The sequence below is a fragment of the Sturnira hondurensis genome, unplaced genomic scaffold (assembly GCF_014824575.4).
Source record: "Sturnira hondurensis isolate 20B ecotype Veracruz unplaced genomic scaffold, ASM1482457v3 Scaffold0014384, whole genome shotgun sequence".
NCBI classification, from domain to species: domain Eukaryota; kingdom Metazoa; phylum Chordata; class Mammalia; order Chiroptera; family Phyllostomidae; genus Sturnira; species Sturnira hondurensis.
Window position 1 is genome coordinate 41,298,002 of NW_028087015.1, and position 23,904 is coordinate 41,321,905.

Consider the following 23,904-nt stretch of genomic DNA (forward strand, 5'->3'; position numbering starts at 1 on the left):
TTCTCTGGAATCTTGTTTCTTCCTTCCCACCTCTGATCTTTGTTCTCCTCTGTTCTGGTGAAACTGCCTTCTCATCAGGGTCAGCCGGGCCGAATGTCCCCGGTTTTCCAGCAGAACACCGGCTCTGACTCGGGTTAAAGGGCAGAGAGAGTCCTGAGTTCCGAAACGCCGGGGTTTGGAGCCCCGCACAGCAGTGCTAGTCCATTAGGCAGTCTGTGATCAGTGCAGACTCGCTACTCCCAAGCAAACATGAGTCAAAAAAAAAAAAAATGATTACATAGGCTACGGATAGTGAGGCAACAGGAGGGAGACTGGACAGCATCTGTAATTCCCTCAGTGGTACTTGAACGCGTGCTGCTTCGGCGGTTCTGTTTCCTCGAGACCCCGGAGAGGCCTCTCTCACTTGGGTTATGTGCCTGTGTCCGATCCATCGATCCATCGGGGAAGGCAGAGGCCGAAGGCGGATGGAGTGGGAAGGCAGGCATCGGGTAGGGCTGCGGGCGACTCTTCCGAGAGAATGGCGGTCCCTGGAATTAATGGACACCATTGTCGGGGAGAGCAGGCAGAGTTTCATTTCCCGTCACACACAGCCTGCCTGGGGCTTACGCCGTCTGATATGAGAGCAAATGAGAAGGCTCCGGCGGGCACTGCGGAACTCAGACGTGGCCAGAGCAGCGCTGCGAGCTGCTGAGTGGGGGTCTTCCGAACAGAGGGGCTGCCTTGTCTCCAGCCTCCGGAGAAGGCTGGGAACGTGAACACACGGGGGGCGGATGGTCAGCTGGCTTTATATACCAGTCACTGAGTTCGTGTTGGTGCTTGTGGTCCTAACAACAACACGTGTGTTAATGCACTCATATTGCGTAGTTAACATTTACTTAACGATGATGCCACATTTCTAAATGCCTTATGTGCACAGGAATATGTTTAATCCTCACAATAGCATCTTGACATAGATAATTATTATCTAATTTTACAGATGTTAAAATTGAAATACAGAGAGGTTGTGTGATTTTCCAAAGTATCACGGCTATGAGAGGAGGAGCCAGGATGTGATTTAAAAGCAAGTCTTAGAAATTCTTGTCAGGGTAAAATTTTCTAATTTTCTTGACATGGCAGCTAGCTTCCCCCTAAGTGAGTGACTCAAGAGAGTGCAATACCATGTGCAACCTTGCCTTGTATCTGAGATTAGGGTTTAGATAGATAAAGGTTCAACGGCGCTGTGTATTACGTGTGGCCATTCTACCTAATCTCCATCGATAGATGAGGAGGAGGTTTCTTTGCTGGGTGCTAGGGAGGGCAGAGAGTTACAGTGGGGAGTTATAAAGAAGGATCAGTCAAGGTCTGGTGCCATTTAACTCATACATCTGTTGAGAATGTCTTACAGTTCTTTGGTGGCTCAGCCCAAATTCTATCTGACCCTTTGCCCCATGTTTTGGAAATGTCTTGTGCAATATTATAGCTGTTAGTTACACATGACCACTTAAATTTAATTCAACTTAAAAACAAAAATGTAATTCCTCAGACAGACCAACCACATTTCAAGAAGTTCTGAGCTGCCACGTTTGACCGGTGGCTTCCCGTGCAGGTCAGTGCAGCTGCAGAACCTCCCCATCGGAGCAGAAAGTTCTGTGGTACAGAGACATTTTGAAAAGTCATTTGACTCAAAATAACCTGCCAAAAGGGGTCAGCTAAACCCAAGTCTCTTGCCTCCTTTCCTTGCTCCATTTCATATGTTAGCCTTGGGAATAACTTCTGACTCCATTAAGTATTTAATGAAAGCTATTACCCAGAAAATGCACCTATGCAATTACACACGGAAATTTGCATACTGCTTTGGTGGGATCATGAACCCTCTGTGTAATAGTTGCCCATGGGTGCAGAGCAAATTACCTCAAACTCAGTGGCTTAGAACAAGAAAGATGTATTATTTCATACAATTTTGTGGTTCAGGAATTCAGGACGAATTTAGCTTAGTGATTCTGGCTCAGGACTCTCATTAGAGCGAAGCAGGGTGGTCAGATGTAGCAAATAAAATACAAGATGCTCAGTTACATTTGAACCTTAGATAACAAAAATAAAGACTTCTCTGCTATACATATGCCCCAGGCAATAATCAGGACGTACTTTTACTAAAAAAAAAACATTGTGTACCTGAAACGCGGATTTAATTGAGCATTCTGTATTTTAACTCATAATCTCACCAATGTGCCAGGCTTCCCTCATCTGAAGACTTTCCCGGGGGCTCATGGATTTATTTCAGCGATGGAGCATTATGATGCCTGGGAAGTTCACCCTGGTTGTTTGCAGGAGGCATCCGTTCTTCGCTCAGCAACTCCTTTTGGCTGCTTGGGGGCCGCTTGGCATGACAGCTGGCTTCCCCCAAAGTGAGTGACTCAAGAGAGTGCAACACCATATATGACCTTGCCTTGGAAGTCACACTTTGTCATTTCTGAAATATTGCCTGCGCAGGTCACTTTCGTTTTTGTAGGCATTGTGGGAGGGCACTACATGAATCCCAGGAGGCAAGGAGCACCAGAGGTTGTCTTGGAGGCTGGCTCCAGCCTCTAGAATTTATACACTGATTTCATAGAATAAGCTCCATCAGGGTAGAATTTTAAAATATTTTTCCCATAGCTGTACCCCAGTGGCTATAACAGTGCTTTATAAATTGTAGCACTCAATAAATATTTGCTAGATGATTGAATACATGAATCTCTGACCTAAAAGATTCCTTTGGTCCTTAGAAGGTTTTGTAAGAACAGAAGATGCTCCTTCAGAGTCTGAGGATGGAGAGATTAGAAGGTAAGTAACAGGAATCTGTAAAGGGGATACATCAATTTAATAAAGCTGCTAATAAATCATCACGAAGGTGGCGTTTGTTAAATGGGTGCCAGGCGCTGTGTTAGAGATGCCTCTTTCCACTCACAACTCTATGTATGGCCTCTCAGGTATGCACTGTGGAAAAGGGCCGAGAGCTCTGACTCAGATGCTACACAGAAGTCTAACACCTGCATGCACACATGCACACGTGTGTGCACGCACACAATTCAAAGGGAAGAATGCTCTGGGATAAAAGTGGAGAGGAGACCATGCAATTTAGTGGAATGTCAAAAAGCGTCTTTTGTGGAAAAGTAGCTGGCACAGTCCTGACACATAAATTATAACGCAAGAAAGAACCTGACAGCTTCAAGCTTATCGTAAGGTTGCTTATTAGAAAGAAAAGTGTGTGGGCAGCAGTCTGAAGTTGGCTAGTCTATGACACAAAAGGGCTGTGTGTGGAAAACTGGTGCAGCCTCTTGCAGGCTAGAGCAGGATCCAGTGTGATTGGGCATAAGAAAGAGTTCCTAAAAGTCCTGTGAAGCCTGCTTTGCTAAGAATGTTTTCATTCATATGATAAAGGTCCGAGCAAGAAATGAGTATGTCTCCCAAAGTTTCTGCAACCCCCTTTCCTGACAGACACTGACTCAGATTAAGCCCTCAGATTTCTTTGATCCTTCTTTGATCCTTCTTTCTTTGTTGTCTACTGTTTGATCCTTACTGCCTGTATTCCTGTGTATTACAACTCAGTGGAAGCCCCTGGAGGAAGGGGCTCTTGGCCTTTCTCCTGTGACAGATTGGCCACCTCTCCTCCCCAAGCAGATCATGTCTTGGTAGAGTTACTTTCATCCGTGGTGGATGGGGGGGACTTGCTGGCAAAGTTGCCCCCACAGAAAATAGAGTGGCCCTCCTCCACACGGCAGTGGAATTGTTTTGTGCTCTGCTGGCTGGGGCACCTGCAGGCGTGTGAGCGCCTTGAGATGGAGGGCTGGCCCGTGGCAAAGCCGTGTGGCTGCTGCCGCTCAGTGTACTTGTGGGATTGACTTCCACCGCGTGGAGGCCCCCAGGGAGGCCCTGTTGGGTGAGGGGTCCGCCCCACCCCACCCCCGGCACCACGTCCCTCCTTTGGAGGCTGCAAGCCTGTGAGTCGTGAGAAGACAGGAGCCGGTCACAGAAAAGCCTAGTAGTTTATTTCCTCATGGCTCAGGGAAGGGTGTTGATCTCTTTACACCTTCTCAGGAGGGTCTGCAAGGCAGCTTCGGCTGCCCTCTGGACACTGATACAGGGGTCCTGCCGCAGTTCCTGGAGCCCTGAAATGGAGAGGATGGCAAGTCTGGTGAGTGAAGAATGCCAGGCCCAAGCGGGGCTGTGCTGGGAGGCCCCCTCCTGAGGAGCAAGGTGGGCTCAGGTTCACGTGTCACTGTGAAAGGTAGGATTTGGGAACCACGAGCTGAGATAAGTTCAGAGAAGATCCTGACCCTGACATGAAAGGTCAGCTGGAAAACTGTGGTCTCTCGGGTGTGATGCCTGCACAGGCGTGGAGCTGGGGATCGTTTTATATCCTGGGAAATGTCTAGCGAGCATCTACAGAGTTTTGGGGCAAACATGAAGCTTGGAGCAGCGTCGGCTCCCCCTTCTCTCAGAATACAGCAGCATGCCGGGCAGAAACTGGGGTTGGTACTCACGCACATTCAGTTGCTCTCTGTCTAATGACTCCACGTATTGGTTGGTCAAATTGAGAACAATGGCATCTAAAATCAATAGGAGAAAAGGAGACTGACTTCATTATAGAGGAAGAGGCTCTGCCCCTGGTCCGAGGTTAAGTGGCCTGGCTACTGAATGAGCAAACCACAACTCCCGTTGCACCCAGGCGTGATGCGAGGCTCATGTGTCTGGAATGGTCACTCGCTTGTGCATTTGAGAAAGCTCACGCTATGTCCTCCTAGGAGGTGTGCTGTTCATCGCCAGGGTTTCAGGCGTGTGTAAGATATGGCCCCCGTCTTCATAAAGTTTACAACATAATTGGGGGTCCCATACATGATCCAATAAAGAATCCTCACTCTTTAAAGTGGCCAGCCAGTGGGCCTGTGCACGCTGGGCTCAATCCGTTGGAACAGGCATCATGCTCAGGCTTAGATTTTCGTGACAGGAGGGTCCTTAGAGACTCACTCCCTTTCCTCTCTTATTTTATAGGTCAAAGAAGTAAACTGACGAGAGAAGTGAGTTGTCCAGACACACAGCAGAGCCAAGGTCTGCTGGCACCTGTGTCCCAAGGCACTCTCCCCTGTATTGTGTTGCTGCCAAGGCTCTCAGCTTGGCCTGAGCTTGAGTGTATTGTTGTATGATAAGAGGTGACACAAAGGAACACATTTAGGCAGGGGCAGCAGGCTGGGAGCAAAGACTTGGGGAAAAGAAGGAGCAATGACTTGGGACCAGAAGTAGCAGAAAGGGCCCAGTATGGAGAGTGAGTGTTGGAAAGCCAGTGGATACTGTAGGCTTTCATGCACAAAAGAGAACAGGTTTGCTTTTTTACAGGGAGATGTTGCAAGACAAAATGTTCTTCCTTCCTCCCCTTCCTCCCTTCCTTCTCTTTCCTTCCTTCCTTCCTTCCTTCCTTCCTTCCTTCCTTCCTTCCTTCTCTTTCTTTCTTGTCATACCTATTGCTCCCGTGTTCATGTTGGAGCAGCTGCAGTCAGAGAGCAGCTCCAGGGCAGAGAGCAGACTCACCTGAGTGGGGGTGTGGCCCGCTCTCACCTGTGAGTTTGATGGCTGAGCTCCTGATCATCTCCCAGCTGCTGCTGAAGAAGGGGAAGGAGTGTGTGTGCAGGATCCACAGAATTTCCTGGTTTTTCTTGGCCTAGAAGAGAAGGGAATTGCAAAGAGGGAAACTGGAACGAGACCCTTTACAAAAACCAGCATCCTAGAGGCCCTAAGGAGGAAGCTCTAAAGGCCAGTGAAACTCACACAGCCATTCATTATTCTCTCCGGCTGTTCCAACCTAAATTGAATCGGAAGAGCTTATGGGACAAATAAACAGAGGTGTTTCAGGAATCCAGGAGAACAGAGTCCAGCCGGGACTTGGAAACTATGGCGGGATACCAAGGATCTCTGTCATCCTTCCCAGACACTTCTGCATCTGGCTGGAGCTCCCTTGCCCGGCTGGTTGCCTTTCTGGGATTGGCCAGGACTCTCACCTGCATTGTTTTCCAGGCAGTGTTGACAGCACACTCACCAGTTTTGCACAGAATTGCCTATAGAAATCTCGGGCCCTTGGTGGATCCTGACCATCAAGGAGATTATCTAATACCCCGTAGAGTTCCTGGAGGCCCAGAAAAGGGATGGAGACGGTCAGGGTATCACGGCAAGCCTGTAAGACAGAGTTTTCTGCGTCACAGTCCATAGCACTGGATCCCCTTCCAGAGGGTAAATTGTTGACTAGTGTTGGGAAAGGAGAATGTCAGTGACGGGAAGGGCTTCCTAGTCCATATTGGCACCTTCCCAGTGTCAAGGGAGGAAGAGCAAACTCTGGAAGAGATAGAGAGGGAGAGACGCCAGGAGTGGAGAAGTAGATTTCTGGGTCAGATGGGCTATACGGGCACATCTGGCCACGGGGGAGGAGAAGGGGTAGTTGTCTGTAAGGTCCACTTACAGCTCCAACTTTGGGGTTGGGATCCCAGAGGTGGAGAAGGAACGATATCATGCTCTTTTTAATTTCTTCCGAGAAAAACATCTTCCACCTTCTTCCTGTTAGGGATGCCAGATGCTCAAATAAGACGATGGCAGTCAGTCTCACATCATCCTGTTCCTGTGGCGACAGATGCAGGTCCTGGGTGAGCCCCCCTTTCAGGCCATTTCCAGCCAGCACACCCAGCTCCACCCCCGCCCTGGCTGGTGTCGCCCATTATAGTCCCGAATGTTCCTTTCCCAGCCACCCTCTGACCCACGCTCACTACAATGGTTCTAATGGCCACCGGCCTGGGGTCTAAGTGATACCATATAATGGGAGACGTGGTTTCTGCCTCTGAGAGGCAAATGGGGAAATGTGACCACAGGAATGAGAAGCAGGGAGCAGAAAGCCAGAACAGGGCTCCTGTTTCGTTTTTATTTACACAGATCAGCTTGGCTGCAGCCTGGGCATGAGCTGTGGAGCCTCTAAACCAAATTTCCCAAGGCCTAGGACTTTCCCCAAGATTCCAAATATTTTCTAACAGAATTTCAGGCCTTTCAGAAATTTGGACTTTGGGTCTCAAAGAGAGGGGATAAGCAAAAATGTGTTTAGCCCTATTCTTGTGTATGTGGAGTTATGGAACTTCTTTGCTTTTTATGCTGGATGGCAGCCGATGACCCTAAAAACCGAAGGGTAATGTGGCGGAGAAAGACACCCTTCTATTGTCTCAGGTATTTTGCCAATGAAGTTCGGAATTCTACGAAACTCGGATGAACTTTCTGGAGAGTTTTCCCCCGACCAGGTCTAGAAAATTAGTTCAAAGTACCTATGTGGGGGCACAGGGATGAAGGACTGAGTCCCAAGGAGCAGAATATTGTTTAGATTAGCAATAAACAAGGGCGCACAAGAACATTACCTGAATGCAAGGGAGGGAAAGCAGAGGAGTCGATTTTGATGGTGAATTACAGGTGTGAGAGGGCATGCAAACAAAATGCAGTGAACAAGGAACCTAATAAAGATTTCCCAGAAAAAATAAAGATGGACTGTTGCGAAAGGGCCAGAAAGGTTAAACAAAAACATGAGATATGAGCCTTTATGGTAGAAATGTTATTTAAATGTACTACAAGTGCGGTCAGGATATAAATTTTTTAAAAAGTGTCATTTTTTAAAAGAAAGCAGACCAATAACAATGTACCTGAAAGGCATTTACTTTATTTTTTTAATTTTTTATTTTTTTTTACCAGTAGTAAAAATAACTTTATATTTTATTGATTATACCATTACAGTTGTTCTATTCCCCCCCTTCATTCCCCTCCACCCGCACACTCCCTCCCCCACCATTCTCCCCACCTTAGTTTATAACCACGTGTTTCAAGTTCTTTGGATTCTATATTTCCCCTACTATTCTCGCCCTCCCCCCATCTATTTACTACCTACCATCTATGCTATTTTCTGTGCCTTCTCCCCCCTTCTCTCCCTCCCACCCCCCTGTTTCTAACCCTCCATGTGTTCTTCATTTCTATGGTTGTACTCCTGATCTAGCTGTCCTCTTGGTTTGCTTTTGTTTTAGGTGTTGTTGTTAACAACTGTGTGTTTGCTGTCCTTTCACTGTTAATATTTTTCATCTTCTTTTTCTTATATAAGTCCCTTCAGCATTTCATATAATAAGGGCTTGGTGATGATGAACTCCTTGAACTTGACCTTGTCTGAGAAGCACTTTATCTGTCCTTCCATTCTAAATGAAAGTTTTGCTGGATAAAGCAATCTTGGCTGTAGGTCTTTGGATTTCATGACTTGGAATACTTCTTTCCAGCCCCTTCTTGCCTGTAAGGTCTCTTTTGAGAAATCCGCTGACAGTCTGATGGGTACTCCTTTGTAGGTGACTGTCCCCTTATCCCTTGCTGCTTCTAGGATTCTCTCCTTCATTTTGGTCTTGGCTAATGTAATTATGATGTGCCTTGGTGTGTTCCTTCTTGGGTCCAACTTCTTTGGCACTCTCTGAGCTTCCTGGATTTCCTGGAAGTCTATTTCCTTTGCCAGACTGGGGAAGTTCTCCTTTATTATTTGTTCAAATACATTTTCCACTCGTGGCTGTTTCTTTCCCCCTTCTGGTACCCCTATAATCCGGATGTTGGAACGTTTAAAGATGTCCTGGAGGTTCCTAAGCCTCTCCTCATTTTTTTGAATTCTCATTTCTTCATTCCTTTCTGGTGGGATGTTTTGTTCTTCCTTCTGGTCCATTCCATTGATTTGTGTCCCCGTTTCCTTTCCATCACTATTGGTTTCCTGTGCATCTCCCTTCATTTCAATTAGTTTAGCCTTCATATGTTCCTCTAATTTGTGACTATGTTCCTCTAACTTGTGACTATAATCAACCAGTTCTGTGAGCATCCTGCTAAATAGTGTCCTGAATTGTGCTTCTGAGAGGCTGGCAATTTCTCGGTCGCTTAGAGTTATTGGCTCTGGGACTTTGAGTTCTTCTTGCGCCATCTTTCGGGTTGTTCGTGCCTGTTCCATAGCAGGACCAGAGCCCTAAAGTGTTCACTAGAACAGGGCAACTAAGTCGCTGGGTTGTGACGTTGTATGTGGGGGCGGGGTCAAAGAGGGACAATGGCTTCCTGTCCGCAGCCACCACTGTCACCAGGCCCACGTGTTTCGTTCCACTGCATGCGAGTGCGCCACCGCCGTCAGCCCTCCACCACTGGGTTCGCCCCCTGGGGCCTGTGTGGTCCGTCTCACTGTGCGCAAATGTGCAACCGTGGTCAGTCTGCCCCACACCCTGACTGGTTCCGGGCTGCCTGCATGCCTAGGTCGGGGGATCTGTCCTGCCCGACCCAGCTCCGCTGCTGGCTCCGCCCCTCTTACTCTCCCATTGAACGGTTGGTAGTTGTCGGACTTCCGTATAATTCCGTTTTCTGGTCTTTGGGTGTGTCCTAGTTCTCCAAACCTTTGTTGTGTTCAAACTTGGTTGTGGGAGAAGGAACAGTGTTTCCACCTATGCCTCCATCTTGGCAGAAGTCCGCATTTACTTTAAAAAAATCTGAATTTTTCAAAATCAATAATTTAAAGATAGGGTAAGGAAGAATGGGCAGATCCAGAGCATGAAAGAGTGGGACAGAGAAGTGACCAAGATGGACTCACAGAGAGCATGGCGATTGCTCAGGGTGGCAGCGTGGGACAGAGTAGCAAGGTGGGCCTGCGCGCGGGGCGGCACCAATATTTTCAGTTCCACCATGTCACCAAAGTGTTGCTGTGTTCTGAGAAGTCCAGGAAAATATTTAAATATTGAAAAAAATAGGGGGAACTTGGAGATTACAAAATTGCATGTTTAATCTATAGAAAACTTAGGGGCAAAGTATTACAAAGTAGAGTTACATATATTTGCAGAAAGAGAGCATTACTGGAGAATAAATTGCATGTCATTGCTAAGACTCAAGTTTTATCAAACTTTTATGCAAACACAATAGGAACTGATACCTATTAGGAATGAGAAAGGTCGACTCTAACAACCTATAAGACTTGAGATTTTATGTTCTGCAATAAGAGGAAAAAACACTATCTTGCCATAAATGTCCTTGTGATTATTGGAGGCTCAGATCCAAAAAACCAACTATCATCACTCACTGAGTCAAGAACCACTGAGGGAAACCCAACAAACAGCTGGGGCTCTGCAGGGGCGACCGGAGCCCCTTGTTAGGGATCGCACCAGCTGTCTGTGCCATGGAAAACATGTAGCTGGGAAGGAGCAGAAAGGTCCTTTCAAAGATCTGGTTTAAGCCAGCACGTGAGTATAAAAGGGACACTGAATACTCAACTGAAGAATGACTGACTGTGGGTATATAGTGCAGGCCAGAATCCAGAGGTCTGCATGGCTAAGAAATTTTGCCAGAGTCAGGAAGAAAGGACAAGATTTAAAAGAAAGAAATGGAGTGAATGAATCAGAAAAGTATGGACTTGAGAGGTAATTTTTATCTTTAGGTCCCATTCCATACTTCTCAGGCCTAATTTAGAGACACGATGCAGTTGCAGGCTTGTAAAATACTGCAGGAGCTGAAAAATTAGGTTTGTGATGAATAGTGAAGGAAATGAATGAAGACTTTCCAAGCTGGAGACTGGAGGTAAATAAGTAATTTAATTAAGCCTTAGTGTTTCAGAAGGAGCCCACTAGCAGTCTTCCACCGCCTCTGACAATACAGAAAACACGTTTGGCTCACAAACACAGAAATCGAAGTTAGACGTGAAGTGCATTTGTGCACCACGACAGTGCACACACCAGAAACAAATAATAAAACCAAGATTCCCAGAAGTTCTGAAGGAAAATGGCCTTCCCTGGCCCAGGATCCCTGCCTGATATTTTCTGAGGTTAGGGCTATGGACTAGATCAGGGGGTGGACGAACTTTCCCCTAAAAGGCTGGACAGGAAATCATTTGGACTTTGTGGGGCATCTGGCTTCTGTCACAGCTAATCAACGCTGCAGATGAAATGGGAAAGCTGCCATCCACATTGTGCAACCAGTGAGCGTGGCTGTATTCCAAAGAAACTCAATTTACGGGAAGATGCTCTGGGCTAAATCTGGCCCACGAGCTACGGTTCATACTGACTCCTGGATGAAATGAGCCACCTAAGTGTTGGGAGTCTTTAAATCTCGGATGTGGAAAAGATAGGGTTAGAGGTGACAGCACCATTTCTGGGCCCCTACTTCTGTATTGAGTGTAACTTATACTCCTAACTTGTGTTCCCCTGCAAAGCTGACTTTGACAATGAGGATTTAGGTGTAAGTAATTTATTTGGGAGGTGAGCCCAGGCAGCATAATGGGATAGGGGAGAGACAAAAGCTACAAAAGGGAACACTGATGAGTGTGTTGGCTTTGTAGGAAGGTGGAGCTCAGTCCCGAGGGATGAGAAAGCTGGGGAGTTTAGCTACAAACTCCTGTTTCTTATCATTTGAGGGTCCTTCCCTAACGTCAGGCCCAACATGCTCAGACCCGTTATGATTCCTGGGCCAAAGAATACCCTTAGACAGAGAGACACAGGAAGCCAACAGCCTGCTCAGTAATTGTTCAGGTGACCCCTGGGCAGGTGACCTCAGGGCCAGAACAAGGAATACGGATGAGACGCCAACACTGTCTGCTACAAGCACTACCTGAGTCTCTTGCGTTCGCTCACTTCATCTGGGGAGGGAAGGTTCCTGAGCAGGCTCACTTACGTCTTCAAAGAAGGTTCTTGTTTGCAGCACTATTTCTTTGAAGTAGAAGCTCACGTCTCGGTCTGTGAGCAGTTCCAGGATCTGTTTTAGAGCCTTCAAGCTTTCACAGACGACTTCGGTGCGGGCCAGGTGGTACAGACCTCTGATGACAGATTCCAGTATTATCTGCTTATGCTTCTTTACCTGTTTGGAAGTAAGCTCTTTTAATCTCAAAAGCTGTTGTATGCGTATCTGGAATAAGGGTAGAAGACCCCAGAGAAGGGGACTGAAATTCTGTTAGGGTCACAAGCCTTAACAGGAATTAAGAGCTACAGTTTTAGCAATTTATCTGGATTTGTGCTTGATTTCTTTGCGACCACAAGGCGTGAGTTAGTCAATAAGTATTTCAAACTCTACCTAAATAAACTATTGCCCCCCAAACCCTCCTGTTACCTTGTGGGGGGCTCCAGAAGCTGTGTTGCCGAGCCCTCGGATGGCCATCTGCCTGAGAGTGGCATTGGAGTCCCAGGCACTCTGATCCATCAAGATGAGCACGTTCCGGAGATTCCAGTGCTTCCAGAGGGTCGGCTCCTTCATGAGCTGAAAGGGACACAGCCCTCCCCTTTAGGTGAGGGAGTGGCTTTCCTCGGGGGAGTGCCAGAGGCCTCCTAACTACAGCTGAAGAGGGGGCAGCCCCTGCCTGTGGAGCCGAGGAGGAAGAGCCCACAGGTGGGCCAGCAAGTCTTGCAGAAACTAAGCTCTGGATGGGAGCAGCCCACAGGTCAAGGTTACTCGGTGATAAGAAGAGAATCCCAGGTTAAGGAGATGCTTCTAATTAAGCTAAGTGGAAAAAACAGGGCAGGAAAAACGGAGGTTTTCCTTCTCTGTATCAACTGGAATGGCCTTTATCCCAGAGGTGGGGGCAGTAATGGATGCCTGTTGGTTACTTTTGTTTTGTCCCTCTTGTATTTATTCTCTGCCCTTCTGTGTCCTGGGAGGCTGACTTCTGCAGACCAGAGGGAAGGAAGAGGTTGGGGTGGGTTTTCTTTTTTTCCCTCTCATTCCCTGCTCAGGTAACCAAGGGCCTGGCTGGTACCCTGTCTCTCCTGCAAGGTCCCTGAGAGAAACACCGCAGGGGGGACATGCCCTCCAGCCCGCCGAGATGCTGCTGGCCTTGCCTCAGAGAAGAACGCCATGCCGGTGACGCGGTAGTTCTCCGAAGAGGAGGTGAGCGACCAGTGCAGCTGCTCCATGATGGCCAGGATGACTCTGTGTTGCCACACGGCCATGCTCCTAGAAAAGGCACGCCTCCGGTTGTAGCAGGGCTCCTTCCTTTCTCAGCAATGGAGGGCTCTTGGCCTATGTCTCTCTCAGGAAAATAAATCCTCTAAAAAGGGGTGTTCAAGGAAAGAGCTCCAAGGCTTCACCTTTAAAGCTGCCTACTGCATGCCCAATTTGAGTGTCGTTTGCCTAGAACAGTTTGATATTTTGCTGTTTTGGGTTTTTTTTGAGGGGGTGGTGAGTTCTGGGATGATCCTACCACCTCTTCCCAAACCCCTTTGTTCCTTCTGCTCTGCTTCTTCTCCTTGACCATATACAAGCCCTTGGTGAGTCAATTGCTCTTGGTGAAGCCACCTGCACTGCCCTTTTTACTCCATTTCTAGTTTTCTCCTTTGTATCCAGTTTGGGACACCTGCGCGTTACCTGGCCAGTGCGCACACTCCCAGGTGGTGGGTACTGGGGCTGTGGAGCAGCGTCCACACGTTGTCCCCTTCGTCAGACTCTATGGCAAAGCCTCCTCTCACGGCCTGGTCCTGCACGCACTTCAGAGTAGCAGTTGAGAGCCTGTGCGAGACAGTTGCCATCACAAGAGGAAGTCAGCCCTGTACAGCGAGCTGTGACTTCCCCAGTCCACTCTTCCGCTCCCCTGCAACACTCCCTCGCTCCTGCTGGAATGGATGTTGTGCAAGGAAACAAACAGGCGGCCTGGCCTCACACTTTCGTCAAAGGGAACATTGAGGTGATATGAGCTGGTAGGTAATGCCACTAAATCTTGTCAACCTCTCATAAGAAAATAAAGCCCTAAGGATGGAAACTGAATTCCACGTCACATTTCACTGATTCCGAAACAGCACCTCAGAGATCAGAGTGCATCCGGCAGTGGACAGTGTGTTGTTGTTGGTTGCCAGCCAGTAGCTGTGATGTGGTTGCTGTTGTCTGTGCACGCACACACACATGCACGTGCTTGGATTGGGGGATGGCTTTTTATACTGATGCCATTTTAGTGAAGTTACATGTACTGTTGAAACCACATGGGTTGTGCCTAACCGCTACTTAAACTGTCTTTTTAAGGTTGATTTGACCTTGGAATGAAAAGTTATGCAAAAGAGTGGGGAAACAGAGCAACATGATATTAGAGAAAAATGTATGTCTAATAATCCTAAACTAGCTTTTTGGACAAAAATAGAACATAATTTTAAACTATAAGAAAGCATTGATCCATGGCTTCATTGTTCCCTTTTTTTCCCTTTCTCAACAGTACACAAAATAAAGTTGCTTCCTTCAATGGACAAAGTCTTAGATTTGCTGAAATATGGTTTTTATTGTTCTTCTTACCCTGGCGGCCTTGTGTACCGTAGAATGCCAGCTTTCCTTGAAAGGTCTCAACGAGAGAAACCAAAGGAAACAGAGCAGGCCCTCTGGGGAAGAAGGCGCAGCCGCTTATTGGTCCTGTGAAGATTCTGGGCAACTGCACTGGGCGTTGGCTCAGGAAGAATCGCTCTGAGGCTGAGGGATGGCGGAGTGCCGAGTGGCGGACCCTTGCTTCCTCAAGGTAGTTGAGGCTGTGCCAGAAGGCGCAGGCCTTGCCTCCTGCCTCCCGGTTCTGGCTCTGGACGAGGACAGCTCTGGAGAGCTTCCCCACCTGGCCACTCACCTGCAGGGGTCTGCAGTCTGCTGCCGTTCCCCTTGCTGCATCACCCGCCGCCGGAGGCTGAGGTTCGAAGTGGGCACCGTCTGGCCCAGCGTGCAGCTGACCAGCTTTAGGAGCAGAGTGAACAGCTCTGGGTACAGGCCTGTCACAGGGGTGCCTACTGCCACGACCTCATGGATGGCACAGGCCACCTGAGGGGAGAAAGGGCCTTGAGGTCAGGCAGGCTCCTTTCCTCCAAGGTCGTCCTCTCCCTGGGCCCATCAGCAACTCTGTTTTCTCCCCAGATGACTGCCTCCCGAATTGACCACGTTCACAGTAGAAACACACAAAAAGGGAGGGAGTGGGATCTGTCTGGAAACTTGTCAACTCGAACTGTGTTTCCCTCTCGGGACTGCCATGTTCGGCGACTCCCAACTCCAGGGGCCACCAGTCAGGTGAAACAAAACGCTTTCCAGCAGTGGGAGCTCTCTCAACACAAAAGGGTGCTTCAGATATCTCGAAGACAAATTTGGAAACATAGTGACACAGGTTTTCTTTGGGCTGATGAGAAACTTGCTTCTAACAATGGCAGCCACAGACAAAACAACTGCCATCTTTGTCTGTTACAAACTGGAGTTGACTTAAAATCAGGGCACAAGAGGACAAGTGTGATGAATGGCACATCACCAAGTTCCAGGTGGGGACAGTCACAGAGTGGGGCCCGACCCCGGACATGTGGTGGGCTGTCCGACTCACCGCGATCGCGTCCGTGCCGGCCAGGTCATCTTCTAAACTGTGCGCCAGCTTGCCTGTCAGGGCTCGAAGGAGTTTACTGCTCGAGGCCGGGTTCTCTGCCAGAGCCTTCCACAGCGTCTTTGTGTCCCTGGGGCAGCGAGGAGGCAGGGGGCTGACGAAGCGCAGCTCCCTGGAATAGGAACTGCTCCCTGTGACTCACTCGAAAACCAAGGAATGACTAACCAGAAGTTCAAGGGCAGACGGACATGTCAGCATGCTGGGGGGATAATGAGGGTGTTTTATTTAACAACCCAGCATCCTGGCCTCGGATTCCTGTTAATGTCCATTAAGACTGAAACCTATAAATAGCTGTATTCTGGGCAACCAAAAAGAGGAGAAATACTCACTTTTTAATAATTATTCCTTTGGTGTGTTTAAGAAAAATCTCATGATCATTCAAGGAGCATATATAGGGAAAGCATTACTTGTGATTCAAACTCTGATTTTTACAATATTATTCCACCTGATTTACTCTCTTCCTGTCACATGACAACCCCTTGCAGAGTGGCCTCTCCTGGGAGAAGGGGCGGGTTTCCTCAGACTCTACCTGTCGAAAGGCAGGGGCTTCTGCAGGAGGCTGGTGACAACGACCTCTGCGTGGAAGCTGGCCACCTGGGAGACGGCTTCCAGCACGAACTGAAAACTCTCCTCCTTCTGCCTGAGGACTGGCATGTGGTAGTAAATTATGCTCAAGATATCCAACAGCTAAACGGGAAAAGCCAAAGCGAACACTCGGTTGTCATTTTCCTTTTATGTGAACGGCTTAGGGCTTCTACGGTCGGCACATTGGTGGTTGATGAATTATAAAAAATGTTAAAATGATAATCAGTTCTACACATGGTCTTGCTCTTATTTGGGAGAATTACTGATGACTTGGGTAATTATTCTTAAACACTTTAGTAACCATTTCGTGAAAGGCGCTTCATGCCAGGTGTGGTGCCAAGTTGAATGCTGTGCAAAATTTACCTGAGACAGATGAGATGCAGCCCCCTCTCCCTGAAGAAATGGGTGGTCTGGTAAAGGCTGTTAGGCATATACTCAAAGGCTTGTGGACAAGACGGCGTGTGACAAATGGTCCACAAGCAACACACAGGGCTGATGGGGAATCCAGAAGTAACTGAGGTTGCTTTGGAGAGACACCTGCACTGGGTCTCAAAGGACACACAGCAATTTCAAAAGGCAAGGTGGAGGTGGTGGCGAGAGGCAGCCGCATCAGAAAGGATTCAGATGAAGATGTAGAATCAAAAAGCATGAGAGCAGGTGGAGCCCAGAGGATTTCTTAGAGCAGTGACACTGTTTCATGTGACACGGCAGTGGTGGACATGTGTCATTATGTATTTGTCAACACCAGGAATGAACCCTAAGGTAAACTATGGACTTCGGGTGCTTATATCATGTGTCAATGTAGGTTTGTCAATGGTGCCCATGTGCGGGCAGGAGCTGTAGGGGAACTGTGTGCTTTCTGCTCAGTTTTGCCGTGAGCTTACAATGCCTCTAAAAGATAAAGTCTATATCTTGAGCATATCGTGCTAAACAAAATGTCAGACAGAAAAATTTAAGAACCATATAATTTTACTCATATGTTAGATATAAAACTGAAAGCAACACATGAACACATAAGAAAATAAACAAAAACGCATAGACACAGGGAACAGGTTGGTGGTGACCAGAGGGAAGGGCATGGGAGGGGTCATAATGGGGGAAAGGGCTAAAACATATGGTGACAGAAGCTGGTTTGACTTTGGGTGGCGGACACACAACGCAATACACAGATGATTTGTCATGGAATCATGTACTTGAAACCTATATAATCTTATTACCCACTGTCCCCTCAATACATTTAATTTAAAAATATGATTTAAAAATCTATATAAAAAACAGCATGAGATCATGGGTGCAAGCAAATGCAGAAAAGACTTCTGGAGTCGGGAATGGTCTCGTTTGGAGCGCAGAGAGAATGGACACAATCGAAGGAAGACCGCTTACGGCGAAGATGAAGCCAGACCCTCAAGGGCACCAAAGGTTGCGGTCATGAATTTGGATATCAATCTGCAAGTAGCATAGAATGATATTATGTATTTGGAGTTTTGACTTGGAGAATGGTGTGTCTCTACAGTAAAGTAACTCTGCCTCTAGTAGTTGTTTTCCTCACTTATTCTGTTAGAAAGTTTTAGGTTAAGCATGACGTGATTACGACAGAGTTTCATTTCAGTGATTCTTGGAGAAGATGTAAGTCCCTTTTGTATCCTTTTGCTTATTGTATAAGTAGCTCTCTTTTATGCTAAACACATAAATTCATGAACATTCTACATTTATTAACCTTTGATTCTCCCATGCCTAACTCAATGACTGCCAATTGTATGTGGTCAATAAATGTTTCTGAAAAAAACTGAGTGGGAAGTAATTAACACAGAGATTGTTTGTAAAAGTCATGCGTTAGTGAATTCTTTGACTTAGGAGGCTGACGCTGGGTGGCGGGGAGCACATCTTCTTTCTCCCAGTCACCCTGGGATGCCTGCATCGAGTTAAAGAGTCTTTTCTTTCTTACTAATCTTTGAATTGTTTGTATTCTGCTTCCGACCTCAAAAGAGAGAATAGAACATATCTATCTGGAGCTCTTAGCCAAGCTTCCTTAATTGAAATCCTGTTTTCTCACCTTCCTTCTCTAGCTGGGAAAAAGGATAGAGGACTTTCTCCTCAATCAGTTCCTCACAGACAGCCCTCCTTCCCCCCAGAACAGGTTCTAAGGTGTGTGGAAGACCAGCCAGAGAGTGTCAGTGGCCTTAGTGACAGTTCTGGCCATCAGTGGCCATCCCAAAGGCATTCACATGGTCACTCTCATGCTCAAAGATCTGGTAGCCCCGTTTTCCATAATCCAAATGCTTCTGGTTCAGAGCTGCTTCCTTCAGCCAACAAATGACAGTTGGAAGGTGTTTATGATTACAGATTAGAGAGGCAACTGAGACAGTGCGAGGCACTCTGTCAACATGGGCCTGATTGTTGACATACACCTTGGGCCCCTGCGGGGACCTGCTGAGGATCTAAGTTCTCTGTTTGCTGCCCGCCAGAGGACAAGGTGAGAAGTGACAACCGAGTGGCCTCTCAGAAGTGCTGGACTTGGCTCGGTGGCCTGACTGGCTGTCAGTTTACCTGATCTTCCAAAGCAGCTCCCTGTTCCTTCAGGGCGGTGGTCATCCACACGCCACAGGCAGTTGCACACGAGGGGCTGAGGGTCTCCAGGCCATCCAGGATTTCCTCCAGGAACACGACGATTTCTTCACTTGGGATGAGTTTACTAACCATCTGAGAAGGTACCAGAAAAACTCGTGTTGCCAACCACCACCCTCCATGTCTGGACACGTACAACGTGCTGTCCCTTTGTGCTCTAGGATACGGGAGACCAAGGGGCTCGGCAAACAGTGAGCATAGGACTGGGGCCTTAGAAACTGGGAAAAATACTCGAAATGGACAGAGTCATGACCTTTTACCTCTAAGCAAAATTTCCCTGGAGTTGCCTTTTGGTCATTTTACATTGATCTAGTCCCAGGCCTGCTGATGCAACATTCTCTCCAAACTGAGGTTGTAGTGAACTCCATAGGGGGGAAATGATGTACAATGTGTACACAGCCATTTATATGTTCCAAAGTACTTCACAAACGTTTCAAACAGCATGGAAGCGAGTTTCACGCCTGCCAAGGACTGGCTAAAATGGACCATTATGAGCCCAGTATTTTGCTCTTCTCTGTGTCAATATTATAAGTTGTCAATCAAATGTCAAGAAATGTAAAACTTTGCACTTTGGTCTTTACATACAAGAACGATATAGAATGTTGGTTGACAGCAGTGTGTGAGTGTGTGTGTGTGTATGTGTGTGTGTGTGTGTGTGCGTGTGTGTGTATGAGTGTATGAAAAGCCAGCAGTTTGAAAGAATTCCAGGAGCATTACTTGGGGTTTTAACCAAGGAAGGTGGTCATAATTACGGGTCTTTTGGTGTGAAAACATTCCTGTTCACAGTTGACTCCCCCCATATTAAATGGGCTGATGATGTTTGGCAGAACCACCCTTGGGAGGAATTGAGTTCTTGTTCATGAGCAGTGGCGTGTCCTGGCCAGTGTGTGACTGATCACTGTTCCCAGATCAAAGGGCCAGGCTAGTGTGTCTGTTCTACATGGCACCAAATGCCAGGCTCAATGGCTATTTTTTTCTTCTTTCTTTCTTTTTTTTTTAAAAAACATGTTGTGATGGGTGTTGATCCAGGAAGAAAGAGAATTTATGTCCTTGAGCCTGTGTCAGACACTCCCTTGAGCACGTGACTTATGTCCTCCCCTAATGCCCACCTTGCTTCTCTCCCATATTCTGATTTTTCCTCATTGTCATCACTGCTGCCTTGTTAGTCCAAGTCACCTAATCTCACACCTACATCCTCGTAGTTTCCTCCTAAGTTGGCTCACTAACGTCACTCCTGCCAGCCTACTCTGTAGTATAAACATAGCAGTTGGACAACCCTTCAGAAATAAAAATTTAGTTAGTTCCTCCTCACAGAACTATCGCTAGCACATAAAAGTTTTTTGCAAATTAGATAAAGGTGTCCTGCCCTCCATTCTAACTGACTTTGTTGGACTTTTCATTGCCATTTGTGGATAATTGCCAGAATACATACAAATCCCCAATGTCTACTATAGAACAGATGCCGCCTCCCATGGGGGTGCTCCTGTGCCTTCTTCTCAAGTGGCACAACTACAGGTGGTGGTCCTGACTCTTCTGCTCAAAAGCCTCCACTGGCTTTAGGTTTTCACTGTGATAGGTTTTAATTGATACAGAAATCAATTAAAACATTTAAATATGAAAAACCAAAGGGAATCGGGTAGGGAGAGGCAAGAGGAAAGGAACTGGAGTTTCTTGGAAAGAAAGGTCTCCCATGTCCCCTGCCCATTAATGAACAGGGTCCTTAACAAGGCGTGGCAGGTTCCCCGAATTGGCCCTGGGCTATCTCTTGGATGTCATTATCTACCTTTTCCCCCAACACCAGGCATTTGCACCCGCTGCTTCCCCTCTGCCTGGAGTGTTCTTTTCCACAGGTCTGCGTGCTTGTCTCTTTCAGAGTGATGATCTCGGAGGGATCACCCCTTCCTGACTCAATTTTATTCTTCTCAGCAATCACTGCCTGACATGATGTCTCTCTAGCAGACTCTACTACTAGGATGTAAGCCCAGTGAGGGCAGGCATTGTGTCCTTTTCTGTTCTTAGAGCTTAGGACAAGTCTGGCACATGGCAGGTGCACAGGGCATATTAGGTGAATAAATGGATGACTGAATGAATGGATGGTTGATCGACTCGTCCTCGCAACAACTCTGATGGGTAGTCTAGGAGACACGAATTGGACACAAGGATTCTGAGCTTTGAGTGGTGCACACGGAGTCCACCTGACTCGACAGCCCTTGTCCCTTCTACCCCACTGTCTTCCTCAGCCTGCAGAGGACCACTTGGCTGACAAGGTTTCCCAGACCATGAAATGAGCAGTAGCAGGCACCGACCGGGCACAGGTCAACCCGAGCTCACAACCGACAGGACAAAGGTCTCCTGTTCAGCCTGATGGCTACACTTCTGCCCTCTTTGGTAGTGGGATACACACAGCTTACTCACTTGAAAGTCAACCAGAATCAGCTTGACATCCCTTTGCCAGGCCTCTGTGTCTATTACCTTTGCTATTTTAGACGAAATCTTGACCTGGACCTGCACGTCATCACACTGCAGCCCTTCTTGCAGGTCCTGCAGCCTTTCCATTTCCAGGCGAATGCCTAAAAGCAACAGCCGGAGACATAGGTAAGAGTTCAGAGACCTGAGAGACAGTGAAGAGGCTGGCTATATTTCGATGCAATGCTAATCCAGCTGTTGGACACCATGAGGACTGTCTGATGAGATGGCAAACATAAGAACAAACATGTACTGAGTAGTTTCTACCTGCCGGACACTGTGTTGAATCCTTGCATACACTGACCTCACTTATTACTCAGAAAGATCATCTGAGTAGACTCTCCCGTTACTGTCCCCGACTTGCAGATGAGAAAGCTGAGGCAGAAATGTGAAGCCATTTGGCTACATGATAGGGAGTAAAAAGTAGGGAAGTTAGAGCGTGTACCCTGGTCTGTTTGACACCCTGACAGCAATGCCCAGGCTCTCACTACTATGCTGTCCTGCCGACCCCGTCAGCCTTCCATCCTGCGGTCAGCCGCTATTGGGGGATGGAAAGGTCATTTGTAACAGGAATGTCGGCAACTGCGTAGGGGCTTGTTGATCTCAATTTATGAAAGCAGACCTAACTTGTAACGCTTTTCTGTTTGTTGTTTGAATAGATAGTAATTGTGGAAACTTACACATGGACGATTCGGCAGAAGGCCACCTAGCCCAGCAAACACACAAAGACTTTAGAGTCACACAGACTTGCGCTCAAAGCCCAGCCCCATGAGTTCAGCAGTCTAGGGTACGGGTACATTTTTAACATCAGATACCTCATCTCAAACTGACTGAGTACCATCCACGAGTATCAAATGGGTATTTAACTTAGTATTACAGTCGTTAATTATATCTAGTAGGTGTTTAATATTCATGCTCTTCCTTTCTACCCTGCTTATTTGATCAATCAAGAGAAAGAGTTAAAGTGAGTCACAGATTAGGAGATTTCTTGTTAACAAAGAGTATTTAAGACCTGAATTTTGCATTTTTCAAGGAACTACAGGACGCTAAAGGAAGAAGAGGTAGAACAATAATGGAATTCAAATTCCTTTCTTCTTCTGAGGTCCCCACTGTAACATATTTCTTCTCTTAGTGAAACGGTGCCCCACTTCCTCAGAAATGGATGAACTGGGGAGGGAGAAAGGGAAGGAGAGAGAGAAGAAGAAACAGAGGAGAGGAAGGAGAGAGACACATATGTACAAGGAGGGAAAACCAAGAGCAGTATTTTCTCTTTGTTTGTTCCTTACCCACCTTTTATACAGAACAGAGCGATGGTGCAGCTGGCCGCAGCCTGGCGGATGGTGGGCAGGGTGTCGCAGGAGTGGGGAGCCAGAAGGCCCAGGAGTGAGCCGATTTTAAAGTTCCCTGGGGCCTGCAGGACAAAGGAGGCCCCCAAGGCAGTAGAGTGGCTTGATAATCCCTCTGGATATTCCCAACCCTGGATATTCAGTCCCTCGTTTTCTCCCCACAGGGCCTTAGAATGAAATCGAATCTTGGACTTGCCCCTAAGGGCAGTGGAAAAATAATTAAGCAAGCATGCAAAGACAACTAGATGCTGTTCCCAGGTGCTTGCCACCCCCCGGGGTTGGGAGACACCTCTCTGGAAAGCACTCTGGGTGGGACTGGAGACCCACCCTACATTAGGACTTTTCGATTCCAGGGGCCTTGGTATCCCCCGCTCTTAGCAAGCACTGATGCCTACTCATTCCAGGGGACCACTCACCTCGACATCATTCGTCAGCACTGTTGCGGTGATCTGGAAGGCTCTTTCTCTTTCCCAGTCTTTTTGTGAAACAAGCCACATTCGGAGAAGCTGTTGGTCAAAGAAGAAGTGTCCTTTCTATGCACTCATTTGCATTCTCCCACCATTGCTGCCACCCTCAGTCCCACCCTCTCTCTGCCTCGTCTGGAACAGGGGCTCGCCTCCCCACAAACTATTTTTAAGAGGACCAGCCCTACACGGGTGGGTGGAGGGTCAGTGGGTCAGACCGGACATCTCCCTGTGAGGAAGATGAGGTACAGTTTTGAGTGGTGAGATGGCGCACAGATTAGAGGCAAAGGGCTCAGTCTGAGCAGGGGCCTGACTCACATTGAACATTTCCTGACAGTCCTCTGCTTTCCCATTATCCCACATCATGGTCCTCAGCAGCTTTCCCAGAGCATCCATGGACCGTTCGTAGAGAAACTGAAACCAGGTGTGAGTGGGAGGGTGAGGCTGGGGTATGAGACGAAGGTCCCACTGGGTTCTCCCTTCCACTCGGGCGTCGCTCCACCTACCTTAATGTGCTCCTTGTCCTTGTCCGTCTCGCCCTCATTCCTGAGATCCTCGAGAGGTGGAAGGGGCACCAGCCTCCGAATGTTCTCTTCAAGAATATTGAGGTGGTCACTTAGCGAGAGCCGTGGTTTTAATTTACTGAAACGAGAACCACATGGAGGCGTGGGCATTACAGTGGCCAACAAAACAGGACCCAGTGGAGTGTCCCCAAACTGCCTGTCATGTCTGAAGGAGTCAGATACACCTCCTGACATGCTGGGGTGCTGAGGAAGGAGGTGACAGAAGCAGGGAGAGTGTGACTGGGGACACGGAATGAGACTGTACCAGTGAACATCATCCGTACGCCTTGACTATAATTCATCAGAGTTACAAGCAGCTTGCCGCTTGCTCTGCGTTACTTTACCCTTTAGTAGATGACCTGTGATAACATGAACCTTTTTGTTTTCACTAGTGCTCATGTGTGTGTGTGTGTGTGTGTGTGTGTGAGAGAGAGAGAGAGAGATATTTCTAAGTTTAGAGC

General features: G+C 47.6%; 1 protein-coding gene across 1 annotated transcript in view; it reads right to left on the reverse strand.

Moving 5' to 3' along the window:
* Positions 1-3,982: 3,982 nt before the first annotated feature.
* The window catches only part of MROH2B (maestro heat like repeat family member 2B), a 51,883-nt gene continuing 31,961 nt past the window's right edge, over positions 3,983-23,904 (reverse strand). The window contains exons 25-42 of the mRNA XM_037063253.1: positions 23,387-23,522; positions 23,199-23,294; positions 22,833-22,922; positions 22,361-22,481; positions 21,077-21,174; positions 18,527-18,679; positions 15,924-16,081; positions 15,338-15,464; positions 14,606-14,793; positions 13,375-13,515; positions 12,849-12,963; positions 12,124-12,270; positions 11,692-11,874; positions 6,467-6,622; positions 6,050-6,184; positions 5,572-5,674; positions 4,503-4,568; positions 3,983-4,127 (exon numbers count right to left, since the gene is read on the reverse strand). Of these exons, the coding sequence (XP_036919148.1) occupies positions 4,021-4,127; positions 4,503-4,568; positions 5,572-5,674; positions 6,050-6,184; positions 6,467-6,622; positions 11,692-11,874; positions 12,124-12,270; positions 12,849-12,963; positions 13,375-13,515; positions 14,606-14,793; positions 15,338-15,464; positions 15,924-16,081; positions 18,527-18,679; positions 21,077-21,174; positions 22,361-22,481; positions 22,833-22,922; positions 23,199-23,294; positions 23,387-23,522 (2,320 nt within the window). The 3' untranslated portion in view covers positions 3,983-4,020. The remainder of the gene's footprint in view (positions 4,128-4,502; positions 4,569-5,571; positions 5,675-6,049; positions 6,185-6,466; positions 6,623-11,691; positions 11,875-12,123; positions 12,271-12,848; positions 12,964-13,374; positions 13,516-14,605; positions 14,794-15,337; positions 15,465-15,923; positions 16,082-18,526; positions 18,680-21,076; positions 21,175-22,360; positions 22,482-22,832; positions 22,923-23,198; positions 23,295-23,386; positions 23,523-23,904) is intronic.